The 23,104-nt window shown below is 45.2% G+C and overlaps 1 protein-coding gene across 1 annotated transcript; it reads right to left on the bottom strand.

Annotated features, from left to right (window-relative positions):
• Window positions 1–10,940: 10,940 nt before the first annotated feature.
• On the bottom strand, window positions 10,941–20,038 carry LOC103774251. The gene is made up of 6 exons (XM_008941644.1): window positions 19,978–20,038; window positions 18,870–19,148; window positions 16,761–17,009; window positions 13,235–13,372; window positions 12,529–12,645; window positions 10,941–11,101 (listed from the first exon to the last, which is right to left on the bottom strand). The coding sequence occupies exons 1-6, from the start codon at window positions 20,036–20,038 to the stop codon at window positions 10,941–10,943; spliced, it is 1,005 nt and encodes a 334-aa protein (XP_008939892.1).
• Between the last annotated feature and the right edge of the window lie 3,066 nt (window positions 20,039–23,104).

Here is a 23,104-nt window from a genome sequence, read left to right as displayed (position 1 = left end):
TTTCAGACTAAAAAAAATCCAGTGTCTCCTTGTCTAATGATAACTCCTAGCAGATGAAAGGGTTTTCTGCTGTGAGCAAGCTGTCATGGGACGTGCCTGTGTCGGTACAGCCTTCGTGCCCTCCTCCAGCCCTCAGCCTAGAACTTCTCATTTCTAGCACAGGCACAGAAACCATGGGCAGAAATACTTCTCAGTGTTGTGTTTCATCATGACAGGAAAAACAAACATTAAAATGCAGGAATCACTCCAAGGTTTTCCTTCCCAGCTGAAGGGCCAGCTGGAGTCCTCATCCTCTTCAATGTTCACCTAAAGAGCTGAACTCCAGCATCCATGTGCACGATCCTAGTGGGATAGGTGCAGTTTTTGAGAGGGAGGGGTGATGTTCCTTCTGCTCCCCCATAGCCTCAGCAGCAGCAAGGGAACAGGAAGCCTGGGACCCCCAGCGAGTAGCAGGTAGCCGATGGCTGTTGGACAACATCTAGAAAGGAGACACATATCCCTTAGAAACTGTTGAGATCATCTTTGCATCAAGGTCTGATCTATGAGGGGCTGGCCAGTGCCACACAAAGGTGTCCTGCAGGCACGGCCAGCCATTTGAACAAGTTGCAAAAAAGGGATGCGTGTGGAAGAAGATTAAAACACTGCCTTGGGACTAGCCAGAAACCAGCCCTGCAGCTGGTTGATGTGGGAAAGACGGTGAGGGAAGCTGGGAAGAAGCATGGGAGTTATGTCCAAAAACATGTGAGAAGCTAATGGAATCTTTATTCCTGTTTCTGATATGAAACAGATGGGCTGGTGAGGAATTTGAATTGTATCATCCCCAGCACAATCCCTCTGTTACAGCAGCCACTGAAATCTTCCATCTTTCTATCGCAGATGTAGGCCAAGAAAGAAGATAGAAGCTATGGCACAAGAGGTGTACAACAGATAAATCTTGTTCATTTATGTGATTGGACTTCCTTGAAGTTATGGGAAGATCTTGCAAGACATCTCCCCTTCTCCAGCTTCATCATTTTTAGCTGGTACTAAAGCTGGTAAAAACTGCCCCTTTTTGCACAGAAGTTACCTAAAGTAAAATGCACAAAGGTCACAGTATTGCTGCCTCTGCACATCGCAGGAAAACCTAGCTTTTCTTCCTCCTTTTTGCTACTGTTTCCTTACAAAGAAAGCAAAAGGGAGGCACATGCAAAAGGATAGAGGAAGCAACACTAGTAAGATGATGTTTCTGTGCCTGACCTCTACTGTCTGTGGAGAAAAACAAGCTGAGGGCAGGGGCTGCTGTGCCCAGGCATCACCCTAGCCAAGCAGACTGTGTAGGCAATGTTTGCCCCAAGGGTCTGTGGGGACCTCTCTCCCTGGCCATGCTAGCAGGGACATGAAAGGTCTGCATGCTTGGGCACATGTGCTTTGGTTTTGTTTTTTTCCTGGGTCCATAAAGCAGAGCAGAGGGAGGCCCTGGGTATGCTGAAACAACTGTCCACACACTGCTCAACCTTGTTGTGCTTCTTTCTCAAGGCAACATCACTCAAAGCTACTGTCTGCTTCAAGTGTACGCCTGCACCTTTACCTGTTTGTCGGCACACTCAGACTGCAAATACACTGGGGCGGGGACCATCCTTCTGCTCTGTGCACACACAGAGGCTGCTCAGAGCCATCCTGCACACTGGATACTGCCCCCTGTGGAACTGCAGGCAGAAACTGGAATTGGTACAAACAAAATACAAATGGAAAGAAGCATGTGTATGTGAAAGCAAGAGAAAGAAGAGTGGTAAAGCTCCACAGCAGGAGAACAAGGCTTAAAAGGATGCCCTGTATTCATAGTGAAGGCCGCTACTTCCATTTAATCAAGTTCATCATGTGAGATGCCCACATTCCTGTGAATTAACAGCTAAAATTACTCAGACTGGAAGCCCCTATGCTCCAGCAGACCAGTTATAACACATCAAGTGTGGCATCCTTTTTGCTGTTAGAGTAACAGGTGGGGCAGGAGAGAGAAATCACTCCTAGAGGATATAAAAGATCTGTTCAAAAATGAGTTTGCTGTGAGCAATGATCAGGCACTCAAGAGAGGCGGTAAGGGCTCAATAGCTGATGTCCCCTGTAGATCACAGAAGTGACATCAGGCCTTGGTATCTCCGAGTATTTGGGTACGTGTGCACAAAACCAGCTTGCTTAGAGATTTTGCATAAAAACAGCACAGCCAAGCCAGCCAAGGGGCCCACAACCCACCTATCGCAAGGATTCCCCATGAGATCCTGGCATGTGAATGGTCCATCCCACCGGGCAGCCCCTTTTCTAACCGGTGCCAGAAATCTCCAGTACCATCAGACCCAGGTGGAAAATGAGAAAGCATCCCATGTCTCTAACCTCAGCCTTTGTGCCAGATAACAAGTGGGGAAATGGCAATATCCTTGGAGCTTTACCCTCCCTCTCTCGAGGAGCAAGACAATGCCACGCTGCAGTCCCGACTGGGTTTCAATCCTCATTTTAGGAGAAGGAAGGGATTTTCTAGATGATACTGGGAGGCAAGCACTGGAAGCCCCTGCACTTATGTCTCTATTTTCCCCCAAGGGAAGGCATTAAGAAGAGAGCGTGTAGAGGCAAATGAGTAGCTCTGGAAAGCACAGCAGCTTTGGGCTACTGCCACAGAGCAGCTCTAGAAGCCAGTATTTACCTTCAGCCCAGAGGTGTGGGATGCATGTCCTGAAAACAGCTACAACAGGGAGCACTGGCAGAGCAGCCCCTTGCACCAACCAGTGATGCCCCCCAGGGAGTGGGACAGGCACAATGAAAGCTATTCCTTGCAGCTGTATGCTGCCACAGCCCAACTACCAGCCCAAGTTGTGGTGGGCAGGGCAAGACAGGGTTTGCCAGGCCTGCAGATAAGCATGCCCTCACACTCTTCTGCTCAGTGCAGGCACCTCGCTCCTATGCGTTACACAGGAAGTAATGCCGCTGGGCTAAATACAAGCCAGCTAGAAAACCAGGGCACCAACAGAAAAAGGAGATGTCTCTCAGTATGGTGGTGCTGGACCTGTCTTCAGTTAGGCCTGTCAGCCCATGGCTACGGATGCTTGGCCTCTGTTTAGCCCACTGCAATTCTAGACTTCTCCATCTTGTGACACACAGTAGAGCAGAAGACTGAGCGCAGCCATAGCGATGGGGTTTCTTTGCAGCCACTGCTATCTCTGTGGTATTGTTTCCACTGTAAAAACCACAAAGTGCTGTAGTCATATGCATATGCTTTTGTTTCTTGCTCTCTCTTTTACTCGTCTATTCTTTGTAATACACTGAACAGTTTCCTCTCAGGGAATGTAAGTATCATGCTTACATTTCCAGGTAAAGGTGACAGACTCCCACACATCTGAAGGCAACACCTCAAGAGACACTATGTAGCTGTTCCCAGTTCCAATTCTTCAACCTAGTGATGAGCCAATAAACATTCATTCCTGAGGCTTGTTTAAAAAAAAAAAAAAAGGTAGGAGAATGTTATTAGATCGACTAGAATGAAGAATACAAATACATTTAGCTTGTTCTTCTCAGAAATGTCAGTGTGGAATAAGCCAGTGTGGATTTGTAGCCTATCTGCTAATTTGCACCATCTCCTCTGGTATGAAGCTTAGGTAAGAAATGCTAAAATATGATAAAATGCTAAACAGCATTTTCATGGGATACTTCCCTCTGAGAGTCAGACACCCCGCACCACCACATGAGACACTCACCATAAAACGTAACTAGAGTATTGCAAATTCATAGCTACAAATTTCTCACAATTACAGGCTTTTGGTGAGGCCCAGTTTGTAAGAAGAAAAGCAAATGTGATCTTGACTGGAACACCAGATGGGTACTATGTGGAGGGAGGGGAAGCTTTGGATAAGGCTAACCTTGTCCTTGGGAGCTCTCCTGGGTTTGTTCTCTAGCCTGCAAGACTAAGAGTTGGGCTCCATCTGGGGGTACCCTGGATGGTAGTTGAGGGTTTCCCAATGGCACATTCTCTTTTCCTTTAGCATAACTTTGCAGGCTGGGTGAATTGTGGGCAGTGGCTGGAGTGAGGAAGAAGTGAAGTGAGCCCTGGCAGAAAGAGTTGCACCTGCACTGTGAAAGGTACTGCTGGTTTCCACATAAAGTTTCAGCCATTTGGCTGATGAAAGCTACATATCCCTTCCTCTTCACTTTTGCCTTACACAGAGTCAAGAGAAGAAGAAGTCCAGCTTGAATGGAGTGGTGAAAATAGGAAGATCCTGAACTCAAAGCTTTGGCTAAGAGTTTGGTCGGGCTGCTGGCTTGGGGCCTGTTATATGCAAACTAAGAGTACTGCTTTTCCTGTATGCAGTGGAAATACTCCAAAAATATTGACACACCCTGTCAGCACTGAAACGGCTGTCTGCAGAAACTTTCATCTTTCACTAAACAGAGGCAGATGGAAGCTTTCAAACTGTTACTCATGTAGTATAGTCCGTGGCTGATTATTTCAAGATAAAGGGTTCCATTGTGATGTCCATAATACCACATGATCAGCCCCAGGTGTTCTCTCTCTCAGGCTCATCTCATTCTTTTCTACCTGTGAGCCTGTGTCAAGAGCCAAACTTCACAAAAGATGCCCAGTTTAAGTCTGGTCTGAAGGAACCTGACATCCTTAGAGCAGTCTGACAATCTGTGGTTCACAATGACAGCTGAGGCTAGAGCAGATGTCAACATCCCATCACACAGTTATTCTTGCTTGTCATTTCAGTCTTGTTTGCCTGACATTAATTTCCATCATCTATAATGATCCTAGATTTAGGATCTAACTTTCAGTATCTTATTCTAACCATTTCTGTGACATTACTAAAAGAAGTTGTGATCCAAGCAAATGTTTGTTGGTATGATGCAATCAATCTACCTCACACAAGAACCCAAAGAGATGAACAGAACAGTCTCTTTCAGTCTTAGCAGTGATAAACGCATGAAGACCTGTATTAACTACAATATGACCCTTCATCACCAGAGAGGTGTTGGTCCAGCTACACAAGGAAAACAACAGCTGCTGTTAGGTCCAGGAAAGACAACTTCATACTACCATCCAAGTAATCTCTCGGTCAAGATCTGGCACTCTCCAGAAATCACCAACTTAACAAATTCTTGAGTAACTCATGTCTTGTACAGTGTTTTATTCAATTATACTATTATAACTCCAAAGAGGAGGCACAGTACAAAATAGGTATGTGGGAGAATGAGAAGTGATCCAGGGGACTAAGCACAAACAACTGCATAATGCATTTCAGTAATAAAGGCATTTATTCCTAGGAGGGACCCTTCATGGCCTTTATATGAGTCCCTCACTCAAAAGCATAAAAAGCCTTTTGCTGCTCAGTGTGGATCCCAACTTCTCAGGTCAGTTTCCCCTGCTTCTTCTCCAATTTCTTAAGTTTCCTGTGCCTTATGAACCTGGTTTTGGCCTCTCTGATGGTGGAATAAAGGAACACACAGACGTTTCAGCTCATCAACCTATCCAGTCCTGCCTGCTGGTAAGTTGTAAGAACAGAGAGTGGGGCAGAAAAAGGAGCCGAGACCCTTTCCATGTCAGGTTTTGGCTAGTCAGTGAGGTAGGACATCCAGCTCTCCCCACCAACCCTGACCAAGCACAGGTGGCACACCAGGACCAGACCCTAGTTTTAGCCAGAGCAGGCAGCACAGGCCCTCTCACCTGTGTGACCTAGCACCATATCATGGCTGAAAGGCAACAGTAGACCCAAGTGGGCAGCTCCTCGTGTTGCTGAGGACACAGGGCAGCAGGATGGGCTCATGCCCATCCCAACCACTCTCAGCTCCGCCGCCAATGCACCACGCTTGTGCAGGAAAGTGGGCAGCTGCAGGAGAGAGCTACATGAGCGTTAGCAAAGATGGGCCTTTTCCACAGCAGCAGAAAGTACGGGCACAAAGCTGCCAGTGTTTCCAAACGTTCACAGCCCACAGCTCCTGTTGTCAGCCAGTAACAGCTCCTGTTGTCAGGAAGGGCAATGGCTAAGGTGCTGCGTTGTTGCATTTCTGAGAATTTCTGTGGTTTAGGATCTCAACAAGGCAGGCAGGAGGCGTTCTGCATAACGCGTCTAAGCACTGGGGGACTGGAGGCCAGGTGTGGCTTTTCACAGTATTTCTACCAAGACAATATATGAGGTCCAACTCTTTCTGTCATATTCCTGAGAGTCAGAAGGAAAGCAGCATCTCACAAGTTAGCAAGGTTAACAAGAGAGGCGTCATCTACCGTAACAGCTCTGGTAAACCTCTTCCTCACATCCTGGGCAGTCATATATCCTGTGCCATCTGGACCACAATGCTCACTGCAGATCAGACAGGCCTCCACATGCAGCACCCCACAGGGTCTCCCAGATCTTGGCCACACCAACACGCAGGTGTGAGGTGCTGCTGTGCATCAGCAAGGCTTAAACCCATTTTACAGAGGAGGCATATGTGATCACCCCAGTATTACAGATAGGGAAATGAGGCAGAGGAGGATTAAATGATTTGCTAAGGTCAGCCAGACAAGTAAGATCCAGAAGTGTAGGTATTACTACCACCACGTGGGGAGGAGTGAAATGCCCTATGGACTCCCATAGGTAAACACAGAGAACATGTAACAGGAACAGGCAAGAAGAGTAGCATCACCCATTTCTATCTAAGATGGAAAAAGAATTTGGTGGTGTGTCATTGTAGAGTTTGAATTAGCATCGGGGTAGTGTTTGTGCCCTTGGCCAGGCCAGGTGTCCCAGTGTCGGGGTGCAATCAATCCCTGTCTGTATGAGGCTAGTGCTGGTGAAGTCCTTCCTGAGAACTTGTTTGCTAATGTTAAGGGAATGGTTTTAAAGGTATCTATCAGTGATGCTGTACCCTACAGCTGAGTTACACATAAACCCTTCTTGTTCGCTTATTTTGAAATTAATTGCAATAATTCATAAAAAGCAACAAGAACTTACCATGCACATGCCTAAAACCTTGAGGCTTTTTTTCGTTGAGATTTTAATCAGAAGTTAACCACTGCTCACACGCCTCTTCAGTATTTACAACAAATGTTTCATTTGCTATTGTGATCAGGCCCATTGGGTTTTGTATGTCTGTTTTCAGACTCATCAACTTCTGTTATGCAGTTTCTGTGGAGGTGACAGTGATGGGGAGGGCTAGTCCTCCAGGTTCCCACAAACTGCTGGCTCTTGCGTGGGCACCTCTGCTCCCATGCTGGGCTTCAAGGGAGGACCCCAAGGGCTACATACACAGCCACTGCCATGCCATTAGGCATGGCAGCCTGAGGTAGAGTTTGGAAAGCAGAGAGCAAACCATTTCATTACTGGGATGGGAGGCTTTACTGCCATGAGAATTTTGTGAGGATGTGTTAATTCTGAGTGACAAAGAACAATCTAAAGGGCACTCCCCTTTCTCTGCTCAGTGTTACACAACATGTTTCTTTTCTGCTTTTCCTTTCACCTAGATCTTACATCAAATAAGATAATTTTCTGTTCCCATTTATATTCATAAACTGCATGAATTACATGATAAAAAGACTACATATTCATGTCTAGTGAGTGAATCACTAGATTCGTGAATATCTCATGAACATATAGTTCATGTCATTTGTTGCTTAGCATATGCCACAGGGAGGGAAATTTTTCTCTTCCCACCAGGAAACATTGACATGGGTGAAAATCTAAATGTCCATTCTGTACAGTACTATAAATCACTTGTGGTTGCTCTCAGCTGGGAAGAAACCACATCCTAAAACTTCTGCATTTCTCACAGAGCAAAGCTTCCCTTGTCCCACCAGCACTCGATGAGCAGAGGGATAGACCCTGCCCTACTCCCAGCTTTCCCCAGCTAGGACGAGTGGCTGGAGAGGACAACATGAGTGGCAGCTCTCTGCATTACCCCTCTCCCTGCAAAGCACCAACTTCCCACAGGAAGCTTGAGGCACCTCAGCAACACGGGCTCCCTCAGGAACCCAGAGAGGCTAGCACTGCCGTGGCACAGCCTCACCAAGGCCACTTGCTGCCTGAAGAGGCAGCACAGACATCTCTGTTCTGGTCAGATTCCTGGTAGTGTATACCCATACCCATTACTCTGCCAGGTAGCCCTAGGATCCAAAGTAGCCTCGCTGTTGCCTAGGTGATGCAGTTCCATAGTCAGACTGGAGAATTTCTGCAAATTCAGGTGGAAGGCTGCTTGAGGTGCTGAGTTCCCAGGCAGGATGACCCATGCCCAGTCACACCACTGTTACAGGGTTAACCCTGTAATAGCAAAGTCAGGGGATTTTATGTGACTGCAAACCATCAGGACATTGGTTTTACTAACTCCTTGGATCCACTTGTCTAAGGGTGAGCATGAGAGAGTCACCTCCTCCATGCAGAAGGAGCTATGCAGTCAAGCATCCTCTCCCACAGCTAAGGCAGCTTAGGTGTCACAAAAAACCACAGATTGATAAAGATGGTTAAAACAATACCATCTCCCTATCTTCCTTCCCCACACCTCACAGGTGAAAACCATAAAGAAATAACTGTTTCCAAACAAGTTAGAAAACAGATCGTTTTATTAGGAACAAAGTTATTGTGGGGAAAAGAGAAAAAAAAACACACCAAAAAAGAACAACAGCTGTGCATGAAACCACACAGTTAAAGGAAGAGCACAGGCTGCACAACTTCTCTCTTGACCTCACACTAACAGAAATCTTTGCCCCATTGCTGAATGGCATCTTCAGCAGGGAAGACAGAAAACCAGCTGCGTCCTATCTGCCTTGTAAAGACCTCTCGAGTCCCAGATCCCCATCTCAATAGGAAAAATCGTCCCAGCCTGGGGTTACACCCGGGACAGTGACAGCAGCTGCCAGAGCACCCCCATCCCCCCAGGGCTGACCACAGCAAGACAGCACTAGGGCAAGTTGGAGCAGGGATGCACCAGCCCAGCAGAACAATGCTGGCCCAACTCTGTCACCCTTCAGTACCCAAACCCGGTGTCTTCTCCAGTGCAGCTTAGAGGATGGTTCAGGCTTCGAAGCATATAGTGGAGTTGACTGTCCCCTGCCTGCTCTTGCCAGAAAGTGCAGAAGAGAAGCAAAGCTGACTAAATCTCTTCATTTTGGTGACGCTGGCCCCTGTTCACCAGCATTGCTGCCACTGTGCTGCCTACAGGAAGCTGCCACCCCAAGCACTCGGTGCCACGTTTTTTTCATTTGACTCACAGCCTTTGAGGAATGTTTGTACTGAAAGGAGATAGCACAGCACCATGAGGAAAAGAATTATTATCTCCCTTTTACCATGAAAAATCTGATTCCTGCAGCAGCCTTAAAAAGCAGACAGGCTAAATCACCACCAACACAGCACACAAGATCCAAGAATCTTCTAAATAGAGTCACAGTACAAGGAAAAAAGAACAACCACCTATGGCTGGGCTTCATCAATGCAGAGCTTTGTCATGTGCACAGACATGAAGGACTGTCAAGTAGGCATTGCCGCCGTCCCACCAGCTCCCCCACCTGGAAGAGAAGCGTTCAGCTTGGTTTGGATCTTGCTGGGGTACTTGCAGACTTTGGGTGGCATTTAAAAGGCATATCTTAACTCTGTTTCCAAGGGATTCATGGCACAGCATCAGCACAATATGAAGCAGGGACAAAATGACGAGGGAAGAGAGGAATGCAATACACACTTCCCCACCCCTTTTGCCCCAAATCTCTACCATCTCTGCTTTTATTCTACCATGCCTTTCGAGCCCCTTAGGCTAGTTCAACATGCCTCACTTTCGACATCAAAATGTACTTATGCAGTATAAACCTCGCTCTGTCAGTGCATCCTGCAGCACTCTCTGTGTCCTGGCAGCTTTGCCAGGGACTCAGCTACCTGCTGCCTGGAACTGAGTCCTTGCCCTCTCCTCCCCTCGTACTTCTTCCCTGCAGGTCTACTCAAGCTGCTCCATGCACAGACTTCCCCTGAGCAGAACAGGATGTCTGCAGCAGCAAGACTTGCCTAAGAGATTCTATAAATTGCTGCTGTCTGTGCAAATGGCACAACACTGAAAAGGCCAACATGCACAGGCAGAGGGCCAGAGTCAGCAGCTTGCAGTAGCTAAACCATCACACTGAAGGCAGTAATGCTTGCACTCATGAACGATCTCAGCATTATAATCAACATTCTGGCAAAATTGCACATCCAAGCCCCAGGCACCTTTCTGTTGCAAGCAAGCAAGCTAGTGACAGAGCTGTTTTAACTCACTGGCAACCTGAGCAGTTAGGTTCTGGCAAAAGGTAACCTGTGGCACCCTGCCACTACAGGGCACTGAAAGGTGAGCAAGCCAAGTCACACCTCCTGGGGTCTGCATACAGCAAGCCCCTACCTCCACTCCTGGCCCCACAGAGCAAGTGGTGATGGCCAAATCACAAAGGCTCTGGAGCTCAGAGGAGTGATTCAGACAAGTACCCAGCACAGCAGATACCTAGCTGAAACCTCCATTGAGCTTTCTTTGCAGGGCCAGAAAACATGCCTTGAAATATCCTAAGAGTCTTTCTCCAGAAATTTCTGGTAAATCCTTTTTTCTGTCTGGGACTAGCAGGCCATCTCAGTCTGCCTGTCATGCCTGCTCCTTGCAGGAACTGCTAGCTGACAAAGACATGGCAAAGACATGGCAAAGCCAGGGTTCCACAGGTTAACTGCAGGTCTATTAATAGACAAAGCATGAAACAGCTGCCCAGTTGTATTTGTTAGTGAAACTGTCAGCCCATGGCAGTGTGGCCTTGAAGCCATGCTTTGCTCTTTCTTATATTTTCCTTTTCCTTCTATTTTTCAAATGAGGTTAGCAGGCCTGACACCTCACATATTTCCCCTGCTAAAGTTTTCTAGACCAATTCTTATACACAATGAGACTATGAGATGCAAAGAATGGGTATCATTGGCTTCAAGATGGGGTGGAAGAGCAAGCATGCCAGATCAGTTATCAGTTGGATCCGGAAAACAGTCTGAGGCATTTTCCTGGCTTTCCACATCTACTATGACCTCTGGGTCTGGCATTTCCTCAGGCTCTATCTCCACTGGTAAATTTTCTTCCATGGGGGGCTGAGGCTCAATTTCTTGACCAGTCTGGGCAGTGTCTGGAAAAGAAGGGAGAAACAGTTTATAAATGCCCATGCTATGCTCACCCCAATGGAAAAAGTGCCTGCCTCAGGCTGCCTAACCCCTAAGTCCCCTGTTCAGGCGTCTGCAAGCCAAACTCCAGTTTTCATTGTAACTACTCATTTATTGAGCTGTTTGTCATGGCTTTGTATGTAAAACACTTTAGTGCTGAAGCTCTCTGGCCTCAACTGCTCAAAATGTACTAAAATACCAAAGCCAAATCTATTCAGTCACATCTGAGCAATTAAAGCTGGCTAACAGCACACTTTTAATATGTTCTCACCTAAACACTTTCACATATATCTCTGCTTTTTACTTATTTGTAGAAAAATTAAATACAGGATATTTTGTTAGTCAAATTGACAACGTGGAAATTTTTTATTTAAATAAAAAAGTTTTACACTTTAAGTATATTGATATTTAACAATTACTTGAATTATGTAGAATTTTTTTATTATTAGTTCTTGTGCTATGTTAATCAGTGGCATTTAATATTTTGAAAGCAGGGCAGAGCATCATCCAAGGTTAGACAGAAAGCAGAGCTGAGCTGCTGAAAGGCTGTGCGTGGTAAAGTGAAGGATAACAGAAGTGAGACCAGGTTATGACCTATGCAGTCTTGCTCCAGTTCATGATGTTGCTGCTAGACCTACTTTACCTAATGATGGTGCATTATTAGGGAAGGCATTGCAAATAGCCATGTTTGCGAAACAAAACTGATGGAAATGTAGTGCAAGAAGTGAAGTGTTAATACCAAGCATGCACAAACCAGGAGATTTCTGAAAGGTTTTTATCTCTGGAGGCTTTTGACCATACTGTGAGAAAGCTGTTCAGTTTTATTTTTGATTTATTTGAAGGACTTAAAACATGACTGTATTCCCACTTTAGCACCAACGTAAGGAAAACCACAAGCCTCTGGCTTTGATGGGGTTTTAACTGTTGTTTGCAGTTCAGCTTATTGATGAATGCTGTCAGGAATGCTGTCCTTTTACAAAAACATGCCAATTCTCATAAAATGTTAATGATAAGAGGGATGTGTGATAAAATTGCAGGGAAACTGCTAAGTGTAGAGAGGTTGTTGGTTTTGATATTTTTAGCACCTGAAATACTGGAATGGACAGTCTGCAGTCTGCTGGCAGTACCCTCTGTGAGATGCTTACAAGAGAGCTGCCACTGCATCTCATGGCTAGATGAAGGCAAGAGCTACTCCTGTGCCAAAGTAAGGTACTGATAGACAATCTCCTGTAATTTCTGTCATCTGGACAAGATGTAACACCTTCCTTAAGCTAGTGAATCCCAGGCCCCTCTCTCCAGTTAGATCCTCTCCAATCAGTCATACACATGCATTTTGTCCTTCAACCTCCTGAACAGGCTATCTGTTTGACTTAAAGTAAGCCACTGGACCCACCAGGCTTTGAAGGGCAGTCAACTTGGGCAGCTTGAGCCTCGACATGGTCTCCATTGGGGGGGCTCTTCACACCTTCACTGGAGATCACAGACATGGTTAGTCCATCATCCTTCTCCTCTGTAAAAACAAAAAGGAAGACTTGAAGGAAAGAGGTCTCCCACATTCCAGCAGCCTTGGCACACCCGTTGCAAGGCCAGACCACCAACACATGCATGCATCTCTTCCTCATGCAGCACTGGCTCCATTCCTAGAGCAGACAGATGCCAAGTACGGAGAGCTACTGCTACCCTGTCAGAGACCAGCTTGATCATGCTGGCAGAATCACAGCTTGAGGTAGGCTCACTGGGCATGGGCACTCAGGGACTGGTGCTGACAAAGGACTGCCATTAGAAGCCTTCAGGCCCTTTCAGGATCAGACCTGAACGAGGCTCAATTTTCTTGCTCACAGAAAAGGTTTTGCTGTGTTTCTTCCTGCCCAGGAGCACATGGTGTCACGCATGAGGTGAAAAAAGGAAAAGAAAGGTTTAATTCAAGACTGCTGTTTGTAGCCATTGTCTGTCAGCAAGCAGCTTTCTGCTCCATGAGTCACGGGAGGGCTGGCTGGAAGACGAGCAGCCACCAAGCTGAGGCCATTTTAACTCCAGCCTACACAAACACCATCCTCTGTAGAGACTCATCCCACAGAAAAACAGCATTCTCCACTCACCTGAAGGCACTGGGATGAATTTGTGTTTCCTCTTCATGCAGCAACATATGACTGAGGACACAAACACCACCAGGATAATGGCACCCCCTGCACATCCTGCCAGGATGTAAATGAACCACGGATGCTGCAGCAGGTCTCCTGAAAGAAGGACAGGGTGCTGTTCGTTACCAGTGTGGAAAAGCTTCTTTCTCCAAACAGAGGAAACCATGCAGATTAGAGCATGTGGGCATTATTATTGCTTTTGTTTGGATTGAGGAGCTGATATTATGAATTATGACACATTGTAATTTATGTCACATCATTTAATGGAATGGTAAGGATTTTTTTCATTAAAAGAGGCTCGTGTGACTATGCCACGTGCATTTGTTTCTGCCTACTCCGACCAGTAACATCTAAGATAATTAATAAGTTTTAATCAAATCTAACAGGGAAAGTGGTGGTTTGAAAGGTACTACATTGCAACAATCTTTACGAAAACAGGCAGCTGAAAAGAAGAGAAAGACCTAAGCTAGCAGCTGCTGAAAGAAAAGCTACAGAGTCTACCCTGAGAGCTTGTTAACATAAGCATCAGAGAATCCACTTAGGACAGCCATATAATGACTATGCCAACCTCAAAGCAAGTCTGATCAGAGCCTGCACTTCCTCAGGCACCAGAGACTCTAACCACCAGGCTCAGAGCTGTAGGAAACTGATTTCACTGCTACTCAGGGACAGATTTCTCTTTAGTCCCCTTCCCAACTGAGATTGTGCCTAGCAGGAGGCAATGGCTACAGATGGCTGAGAGGAAGGCCACATACAAGTTGGTGGCAATTATTATCCAGTTCAGAGTCCCTTGCTCAGGGTCGCTTCACCAGTCAGACTTGTTGCTGAGCAGAGAAGCTGGCAGAGGACATCGCAGACTGGCAGAAAAGAGACATTCGTCCAGATGCACTCCTTTCACTAGGACAATTTGCTACAACCTGGGGTTTCATGGGGCATGAAAACTCTTCCTCCCAGTATGAAAAAAACATACAGCTCAGTTATTGCTCTAATGTAATTTCCTTAAAATTCCTTAGGTAAACCAAGGCATCCCTTTTGAATCATTTGGCTTCTTTTTGTGTGTGTGCATGCCTGCACAGCACCACACTGGAAGAACCAACAGGATCATTTGGAACATGTTTTTGAGATCTGAAATGCAGAAATTGCTGCATATCCCCAGAGTCTGGGAAGTGCTTCAAAAATTCCAGGGCATGCTACATGCTGTCATAGTCTACATACTCATCAGAACAGTAAAAGAACTGTACACAGGTGCTCTTGCGTGCAAAATCTTACATACGCAAAGTATTTTCAGAGTGCTTGTTCCAGTGTCTTGAGAAACTCTTACCAAGTTAAAAAAAATAAATCTATACTCAAAATTAAACTTTCAGCAAACAAGAAATCATTTACCTAATTATTTTATTTTATTTTTGAGGAGAGCTTAAAGAATATTGTCAAAGGCATAAATATATCCTGGAAATACTTTTTCATTAATATTTTTTCCTAAAATGTTGCCACTTGTTAAAAAGGTCTTTTTAAGATAAAATATTGTGTTAAAAGTTTGTAATAAACAAGTAATAAAACAAGTAATGAGTCAATAAAAGCCTTTTATGTATATTGACTTACTAACTTCAGAATCCTCTGCTTTAGTTCCTGTGTGATCAGAGCCCTTTGGTGCCTGGGAAGTTTAGAGTATTTCTGCAAAATTGTTGTATGCTACTAATTATTAAAAAATTAATTTCATAAGCCAACAGGTTGCCCAAATAGGTGCTTTTACATAGATCTTACACTTATCGTGGAAAAAAACATATTCAGCCCTTTGCCTGGAGCAAATAAACCACAAAAAAAAAAAAAAAAAAAAAAAAAAAATTGAACTCATTTCTCTCTTCAATTCATATTACTCGTATTCTGAATTGATTTAGTTCACTTTTTACAAATGTGGTTGCATCTGGTGACTGAAAAGTAGAATTGCTGCTTTCTTGCTCTCAGACCCTTCCACACACGTGTACATGTGCATGTCCATCCCAACAGAGCTATCACTAATTTCCCCTGTGGGCTTTTCAAGAGGAAATGGGGAACCGATATCGTACCCAGGGGACCCAGGGCAGCCACCCAGAATAAACAATGGTAACTGTCAGCACTCACGTGATTTATCACAGGGCTGGATTGAACAGCTCATGGATGTTCACATCCTCACTCCCCAGTGCCTCGGCCAACTTGGGTCTGACTATGCTGAACAATCTCTGACCAATTTAGCTGAAGGAGATCAAAATCATTGCTCCACAATCATATATCCTAGACTTGTACAGATTGGCCAGCAGTGCCAACGTGATCAGGCACGAAGAGCCCATGGCATTTCTGCTGAATGCCAGCACACGTGATACAGGGTTTATGTCAGCAATATTGTTTTCACACTAACAGTGTGGCAACCATAGAAGACAAGACAGTATCTGCTGTCAAGTTGGAGAACCTCAGATAACTTCTAAAATGGTAGGTGCTATTGTACAGTACAATTTCTCTAGTTGCAAAGGTTATTAAATTAAATAGTTAAATTAGTCAAAAACTTTACAGTTAAATTATGCCGCCCTGACATAGTTTTGACAACCATCTTTTGCTGCCAGAGAGGACAAAAACCTTCACTACTGAAGATACAAGTGAAATCACACTCAAATTTATCTAGTCAAATTTGGTTGATTCGTTTGGTTGTGTTTTTTGTTGGTGGTCTTTTTTTAAAAAATGTGAGCTTACATCACAGACCGGTGCTTTGGATCATGAGGTTCTGGCAGTTTTGATCAGTCCTAGGATCTGGATTTTCTGTCTCACTAAACTATGGCCTCATTCAAGCAGAGTACTTGAAATTTATGGATAGCTTGAAAATGGATAAGGTCACAGACTTCTCACAGAAATACATATCTGACGAGGCACATGGAGGGGAAAAGACCCTACATTTTGTAAGTAAATGAATTGTGCTTCTGATGGTGTGGGGCTGATGGAGAGAAATTTGTATGGACATTGTGCAACTGGCCTAGATAAGGAGAAAAGCGACAAAGCAAAACACCTCAGCTGAGTCCAGTAGCAACAGAGCTGAAGTATCAGAGGTATTTTTACAGGGATGTTGTAGAAACTGGAAGGCCATCTTGTTAATGGATAAATGTCAGCAGGTTGCAGCTCGTGTTTCTAAACCAGCATAGAAGATCAACCCCAGGAGGGTGCAGGGTCTCCCCTTTGCTGTGAAGCGGGAAAACAGACAGGTAGAGATCCATCCTTACTGCAGAGCTGGGTGAGAGGACCTCCTGAACAACCTTTCATCCCTTCTGTGATTGTAGGCTGTGTCAGTCCAAGACACAGGAGGGAGAAGGAAGGGGACATTTTCTAAAGGGAGGATGTGGCAAGTCTGGAAGGCAGCTGTCAGAGGGCAGAAGTGTTTGGTATTACGCAGACAGCATCAATCCTTGAAGTCTTCTGCTGCAAGAGACCAAAAGGGATATTTTCTGGAGATGATGTTACTCACCATAACTGCAAGAAAGCACAACAGGCTTGGTCCTTGTGACACTTTTCCCATGGTGAACCTCACATACAAATTCCCCGGGCACAGGTTTGTCCAGTTGAACCTTCCTCCCACCGTCCTTGATGCAAGCTTCGGGGACGCGTGGCACAGAGCCGTTCAGCAGCCACTGAAAGCTGGTGCTCCCATTGCTGGTCACGTTGCAGTACAACTCTCCGGTCCCATTAGGGAAGCACTGGATACCAACAGATGGCTCTAGTCACACACAGCACGGGGAAACGGGAACAGGGAGGAAGGAGAGAGGTGAGTAGCAGGTTCAGCCGTGAACATGAGCTGGACAGGATCTTCTCTTACCAGCAATCTTAGTTACCACCACATTTACTGGTAGACAGGGAGCAAAGAAATCAGTAACCACTCTTCAGTGCCTGCCTGAAATGCTTACCTGTAAGCTCTGAAATGCTTACCAGTGCCCACCCAGCCATGCTAGTAATTCTTTGTCCCTGTTTTGGGGATGCCACAAAAATCTGGTGTCTCTTCATGTTCTCTATTGAAATTTAAAAAGGAAAAAAAAAAAAAAAAAAAGCCCCTGATCTGAGAGAATGATGGAAACACCCAAAACATCTGCCAGCCAGAGGCTTCCTCCATAATCAGCAGATAACCATAGCTTCAGAGGAGACACAGCCCTCTCCTCCACCACAGGTTTATAGTTTTGCTGTCACTCTACCTCTTCATCCATTTTAGAGGAACTAATACGAATCATAGGCACCAACACCTGACACCCTCTTAGATAGGATGACCTAGACTATGACAATTTAAAAAAATTAAAGAGTCATTGATCTTACTGCATTTTCCTGAATTTCTGCTTTCCAATCTATTTCCTACCTTTGTCACTTTGCAAATACAGACCAGACAGAGAATTGGTATGATTTTATGACAGTAACATTGAGAATGTCTATGCAAACATCCATATAAGATCAGAAATAATTTTCTTCAACTAGGACATCATCTGCAGCTAAAATTCACTGCCTCCAGGAATACCTTTGGTGTAACTCCCTGACTTAGGTGTGGCAACAGAACACAAGAAGGACACTAAAGTTCCCAAAGCAAATCCACTGAAATGGAGGTTAAAGCCGTGACACTTCTGCAGAATGCCTTCTTCAAGCCTAAGTCCCAGATCTTCATGACAAGGTGTCAAATCTTTGACCTGCTCTCCACAGCAGTTCTGCCTGTTCGCACCTGAAAGGTGCAAGGATTCATTTATCTTCACTAAGACCACTTTGTTCAGGCATTTTCATTACAATCTCATACGCTTCAGTTTCTCTTAGAAGCTCGTGTAGGTGAAAGATTGGCAAAAGGAATGGTGGAGACAAGGACAAGAGCAATAGTCATTGGCTCTCTGGAGCACTATTCAGCAGAGGGGCAAACCCATTTAAGCCTTCTCCACATTAACCCAAGCAATGAGCTGGATCCTGAAGAGAAGTGACCTTCTGTCTTCTCACCTTGCAGGTGGATGAGCAGACACAAGAAGGGGAGCGGCAATTCTGAGACCACAGGGAGGACAGTAAGGAGACTGGCACGATAAGGTACCTATTGCTGGTCTCTGCACAGCTCAACCAGCTCAACTGCACACCTCAACCAAGACCTGCACAGAAGTCCAGTTCAGTCTCCAGAGCCAAGTCAGGTAGGGTTAACTCCTTAAGGAAGTGTGTCCACAGGCAGCAAAATGAGAGCTTTTGAGAGAGCCATCAGAAAGAGTATTTTGGAAATGGACTGAAATCTCCAGCTATATGTCCACATAGTGTAGACTCAACTTTACCAACACTTCATGCTGCCATTTCTCTTACATCAGGGGAAAAATAGCACGTAGTTCAACCGAATGGCTACTTCAAGGAAGGCTCAACAGATAGGAGAGACTGAGCACGCAGGCACAAAAATCATCCTTTAGTTTACACACCCCATTACTGCTCCCTGAGGTGTCAGAGGCTTACAAAGCTATTCCAAAGGCACTTATAGTTCCTGCAAGCTCAAGTAGTCTCTTAGGAAGAATTTCAAGGCACCAGCTTCCAGCCAGGCTCACAAGTTCAAAAAATATTTTTTGCTAAGAACTCCACTTACCAAATACTTCCAGTGTAAAAGATCTGGTGGTGTTGCGGAAAACAAACTCATATTTTCCTTCATCCTCTTTCTTCACACTCCTCAGCACTAGGGAGCCATTCTGCAAGCTCAGGCACGTGCTGGCAGAATTGCCACATTCAGCCAACAAAGTATTATTTAAGATAGATGTCAAACATATCACGTCCCTCTTGCTCATTCTGGAGAGGTTCTGCAGATCTTGAATTCCCACAGGAAAGACTGCTGAGCCTCCACTGAGCACACCGGTCCAGACGGCAGAGCCTGAAAGCAGAGGCACAGAGCGTGGGCAGTGAGGTTGCTGTGTCCATCCATCCCCTCTCAGCTGTCTCCCAGAAAGGCAAATACCCAGGTGAGGCATAAAAGGGACAGACTCACCCCTAGTGACAGGCTAGGGTCACCAGTAATTGGAAAATCAGAGTGAGAAGCCTTCTATAAAGGCCAACTTTCCTCCCTGGTAACATTGGAGTGGTGTGCACACCAGATGCACAGGGCAACAAAAGGCTGAGGAGCTGGTCTTCTCTCTCCCCACATTTGACATGACAGTCTATCACCTCCCCTCAGAGCTGAGAGACTGCAAAAAAAAGATTCTTAGGATATCAATGCCATGGGTAGCAAAAACTCTGCTGTCTGCACAGCTGCTTTTAGCCAATAAGTAGGGTTGCAACTTGAACAAGTCTCACAGTATCCTTGCACATTTTTCAGTTGTTGTACACAAATCAGAGATGGATAAAGGGCAGGTCAGCTGCAGCTCAGGGATAACCCACGGTCACACCAAGCATTAGGAGCAGAACCACATTGTTGTCCAGCCCCTGCAGCCAATGTTCTGTGTACAAGGACCTTACATTCTCTGACGAAGTGCTTTTACAGATGCAAGTACACTGAAAAAATACTATATTGTTAGCTACCACTCGTTTACTAAAAGAATCATCTGTCTTACTTCGGTCTGACTGCCCCTTCCATGCATTAGCAGTTACACTATTTGATGCCTCCCCAAACCTCATAGAGTCCTTAAAAGATCTTGGAGTAAAATTAAGGTTTCTGCTCATCTAGGCAAATCCATACCAACTTCATAAAGAAAAATCCCACTTACCATGAGTAGCAGTTATTATCACCAGCAAGCACTGCAGAGTAAAAGGAGAGCTGAAATCCATTTTAAAGAGTTCCTTGCATCATATGCTGAGAAGACGATGTGGCTACAGAGCTCAGTGAATACAACATTCAGGAAATGATGTCAGAAGCAAAAGTGGAAAAAAAAAAAAGAAAAGAAACTCCATAGTGGACAGACTGAATAATGTTTCAAAATAGACCTGCAAGGTTTTGGGTGACTGAACTCATGCTGAACTGACACAAGCCACAATGTGCTCTGCAAAGTGCTGCACCTTGGAGCTAGCTGCAAGTGTGAGAATAGTTTGAGAGGTAAGTGGAGACAAAAATATCTCCTGGTCAGCTCACCTTGTTCAGTAAGATGCTTGTACTGAGACTGGGCAAAGGCAAACCACCTCTTTCTTTCATCCTTTTCCAGTTTATCAAAGTACAGCATCCCCACCCAGGGAAGAGAAATCAACCCTGTCAGATAAAGCACTGCACACACAGACCAGCTGATTTTCCAAAATGCCAACAACAGTCACTCATGGAGAGCCTCACCAGCAGGAGGTGTGGGAGAAGGCTCTCCCTCTATACGCAAAGGCTATGTTGCCAGCCTGAACTTTGCTGGGCTCTTCTAGGGACTGAACGGTACCTGCCATGCAGGAAAGAGCTTTGTACAGCCACACCAGGAAAAGAATAAAGGTTACGAGGAGTTAAGTAGCATCGTAAAACTAGGCTGAATGCAGCCTGAAAGCCACCCTGGCTCTGCTTGGAGTGCAGACCCCAGAGACAAGTCTGAAACGTCAGTCTTGATGAAGTGCTGTCCACTAGTTATCTACAGGGCCACACAGAGCCAGATAATTTGTTTGCACTCATTGAGATGTCTTGAAACACGCTGACATTTTGCACTGAGTGCTGAGGTGGATGACCCAAGCAATGCAGCAGAAACTGTCTGGCTTACTGGAGGAAATAAACTGTCACAGCATTAGAGCCAACATCTGGATTTGTTTTAGATGCACTTAGCAGATATGCTGGGGAATAACTGTGAGAGCAGTTCAGGATGTGGCTGATAATCTTACACTTTCCTGCTGTGTCTCAGACACAGCTTGTTAAGGAAGCTCCACGTGGTGGAATCATATGTATACACACATTTGGCTCTGCTTGATCGTTCTACATCTCAGCCAGGGGTTTGGCCTCTCTGACTTCTTAGCCATGACAATTGCATCTCACCTTCTGCTCCTAGTGTTCAAAATTTACAAGTTTGTTCAAGGCTACCACGGCACTGTCCCATCTTCATCCTATGTGCACAGGACAGGCCTGAACTGATCTAAGATGTGACAGAAATACCCTTCTCTGAGAAGAGCAGTGAAGTGAGTCGGCGAACACTCCCAGCAGTGCAAAGGAAGGTAGAAATAGAAAAGTATTTACAGTAAGAAATACTTTCATTTCCTTCTGTGCTGCTCAGATGACATGAGGAATATCTCTTTCAAGTACCACTGCAAGACTGGGGGTAACTATCTGCCTTGGATGTGCACATTTAGCTTCATTTCACCTTCATGCTTGAAGGGCAAGCTGGTAGAGCTTAGGGTGGCAGTGCTGTGGTGGAGACATGAGACAGAACAGATAGCATGAGCAGGGTTGCTTTAAAATAGCACCCCAAAATGTTCAGAATCTCAGAAAAATAACAAAATGCAAAAGGGGTCTGCATACAGCCAAATTCAGCAAAAGTTCACCCTCTCCTCCAGCCAATGATAGCAGCCTCACAGAGCTCACTTACAGATTTGCAGTAAAATCAAAGAAAAATATGGCCTTTCTACTGTAGCTCTGTTGTTACAGAAGTGACTCTGCATGTCTGTGACATTGCGGTGTCCTGTATTTAGTCTCCCTCTCAGTGACTCCAGGCCAAATGAGTACATTTATGAGTTCAATATTTCTGACTGCAAGTGCCCCATACATCACGCAATATATGAAGTCCCATTAGGCTCCTTCTCTCCCTCTCTTCCACACTAGCTAAAAAGAAAAAAAAAAAAAAAGAAATCACAACTAGGATAAAGATGACAGCACATGAACAATCTGTATTGTCATCAATCAGCAGCCTCCTCTTAAAAGCAACCCTCTCAAATATCATATATAATCAAATTTTTTAGATGAGATTAAACACTTATTTTTAACATTGGCTAATGAATGCTCACAACACCCTTGGCTAGCCAGAGAATTAACTTCCCCTTTTTATATAAAGACACACAAACTTGTGTCATTATAGACAAAAAATAACTTATGAGGCTTAGTAGGAACCACAAGTAGAAGAAGTAAAGAACAAAAAAGGCCAAGAACTTTTAGTTGGAAGGTGAACTAAAATCTTTTTTGCTTGGTGACGTGCAGGTTTGCACTACTATTTTGTCCTCTCAGCCATTAACAGCATCATGAAAGGAAAACAGAGATTCATTCTGCACATGAGATGAGGCATTGATGGAGGACGACAGACTGGAAACCCTGTGCTAGCAAGTAAAGCAGGAAATAAGCTGTGAAGTATTACAAAGAAATTTGTGCATACTAACTCTGCACATTTTCCTTTCAGTAGGCCAGTAAGGTAAGCAGTACACCTATTTTTACTATCGTTAATGCATATCAGCACTAACCAGGGAAATACATGAGCCTAGCTTCACACAGTGGGGCACGGCAGAGCTAAATCCAGAAACTCAACATATAGAAATAGAAAACACAGATCCAGTGCACAGAGCTGGCTCTGTGCCCCAGCATCAGGGCAGGAAACACTGCTGGCTGTGGGTGGTCCACTCTTATGTATATCCATCTATCCATCCCTCCCTCGCTCCCTCCCTCCCTCCCTCCCTCCCCTTGTGGTGGAGCAGCACGGCCATGGCTACACCACAGGCTGCCAGGGCAGGTACAACCTGGACTGTGCAGCACTGGGAGGAGGGAGAGGCTTGCAGCCATGTTAGCTTAGCTGTTCAATCCACAACTACAGCTATTCATGCATGAGGCTTTTTTTATTTAAAAATGGTTTGAGTGAGTCTTAGGAGAATTTCTCTGTGCATCCACAATGCAGGAATAGGGGGCAAGCCTGAGAGAAGCTTCTGTGTGAGGTCAGCAGGACCCCAGAGACAGGTGAA

Source organism: Merops nubicus, unplaced genomic scaffold (genome assembly GCF_000691845.1).
Source record: "Merops nubicus isolate BGI_N331 unplaced genomic scaffold, ASM69184v1 scaffold4886, whole genome shotgun sequence".
Classification (NCBI taxonomy): Eukaryota; Metazoa; Chordata; class Aves; order Coraciiformes; family Meropidae; genus Merops; species Merops nubicus.
This window is presented reverse-complemented; position numbering and strand designations above follow the sequence as displayed.

Excerpts from the sequence above, each read along its gene's own strand:
- LOC103774251 (XM_008941644.1), bottom strand. The coding sequence starts at position 20,038 with ATGGATTTCAGCTCTCCTTTTACTCTGCAGTGCTTGCTGGTGATAATA. Across the intron at positions 19,149-19,977 it reads GATAATAACTGCTACTCATG|GCTCTGCCGTCTGGACCGGT; the intron begins GTAAGTGGGATT and ends CTCTGCTTTCAG. Across the intron at positions 11,102-12,528 it reads TGACTGCCCTTCAAAGCCTG|ACACTGCCCAGACTGGTCAA; the intron begins GTGGGTCCAGTG and ends CTTCTTTTCCAG.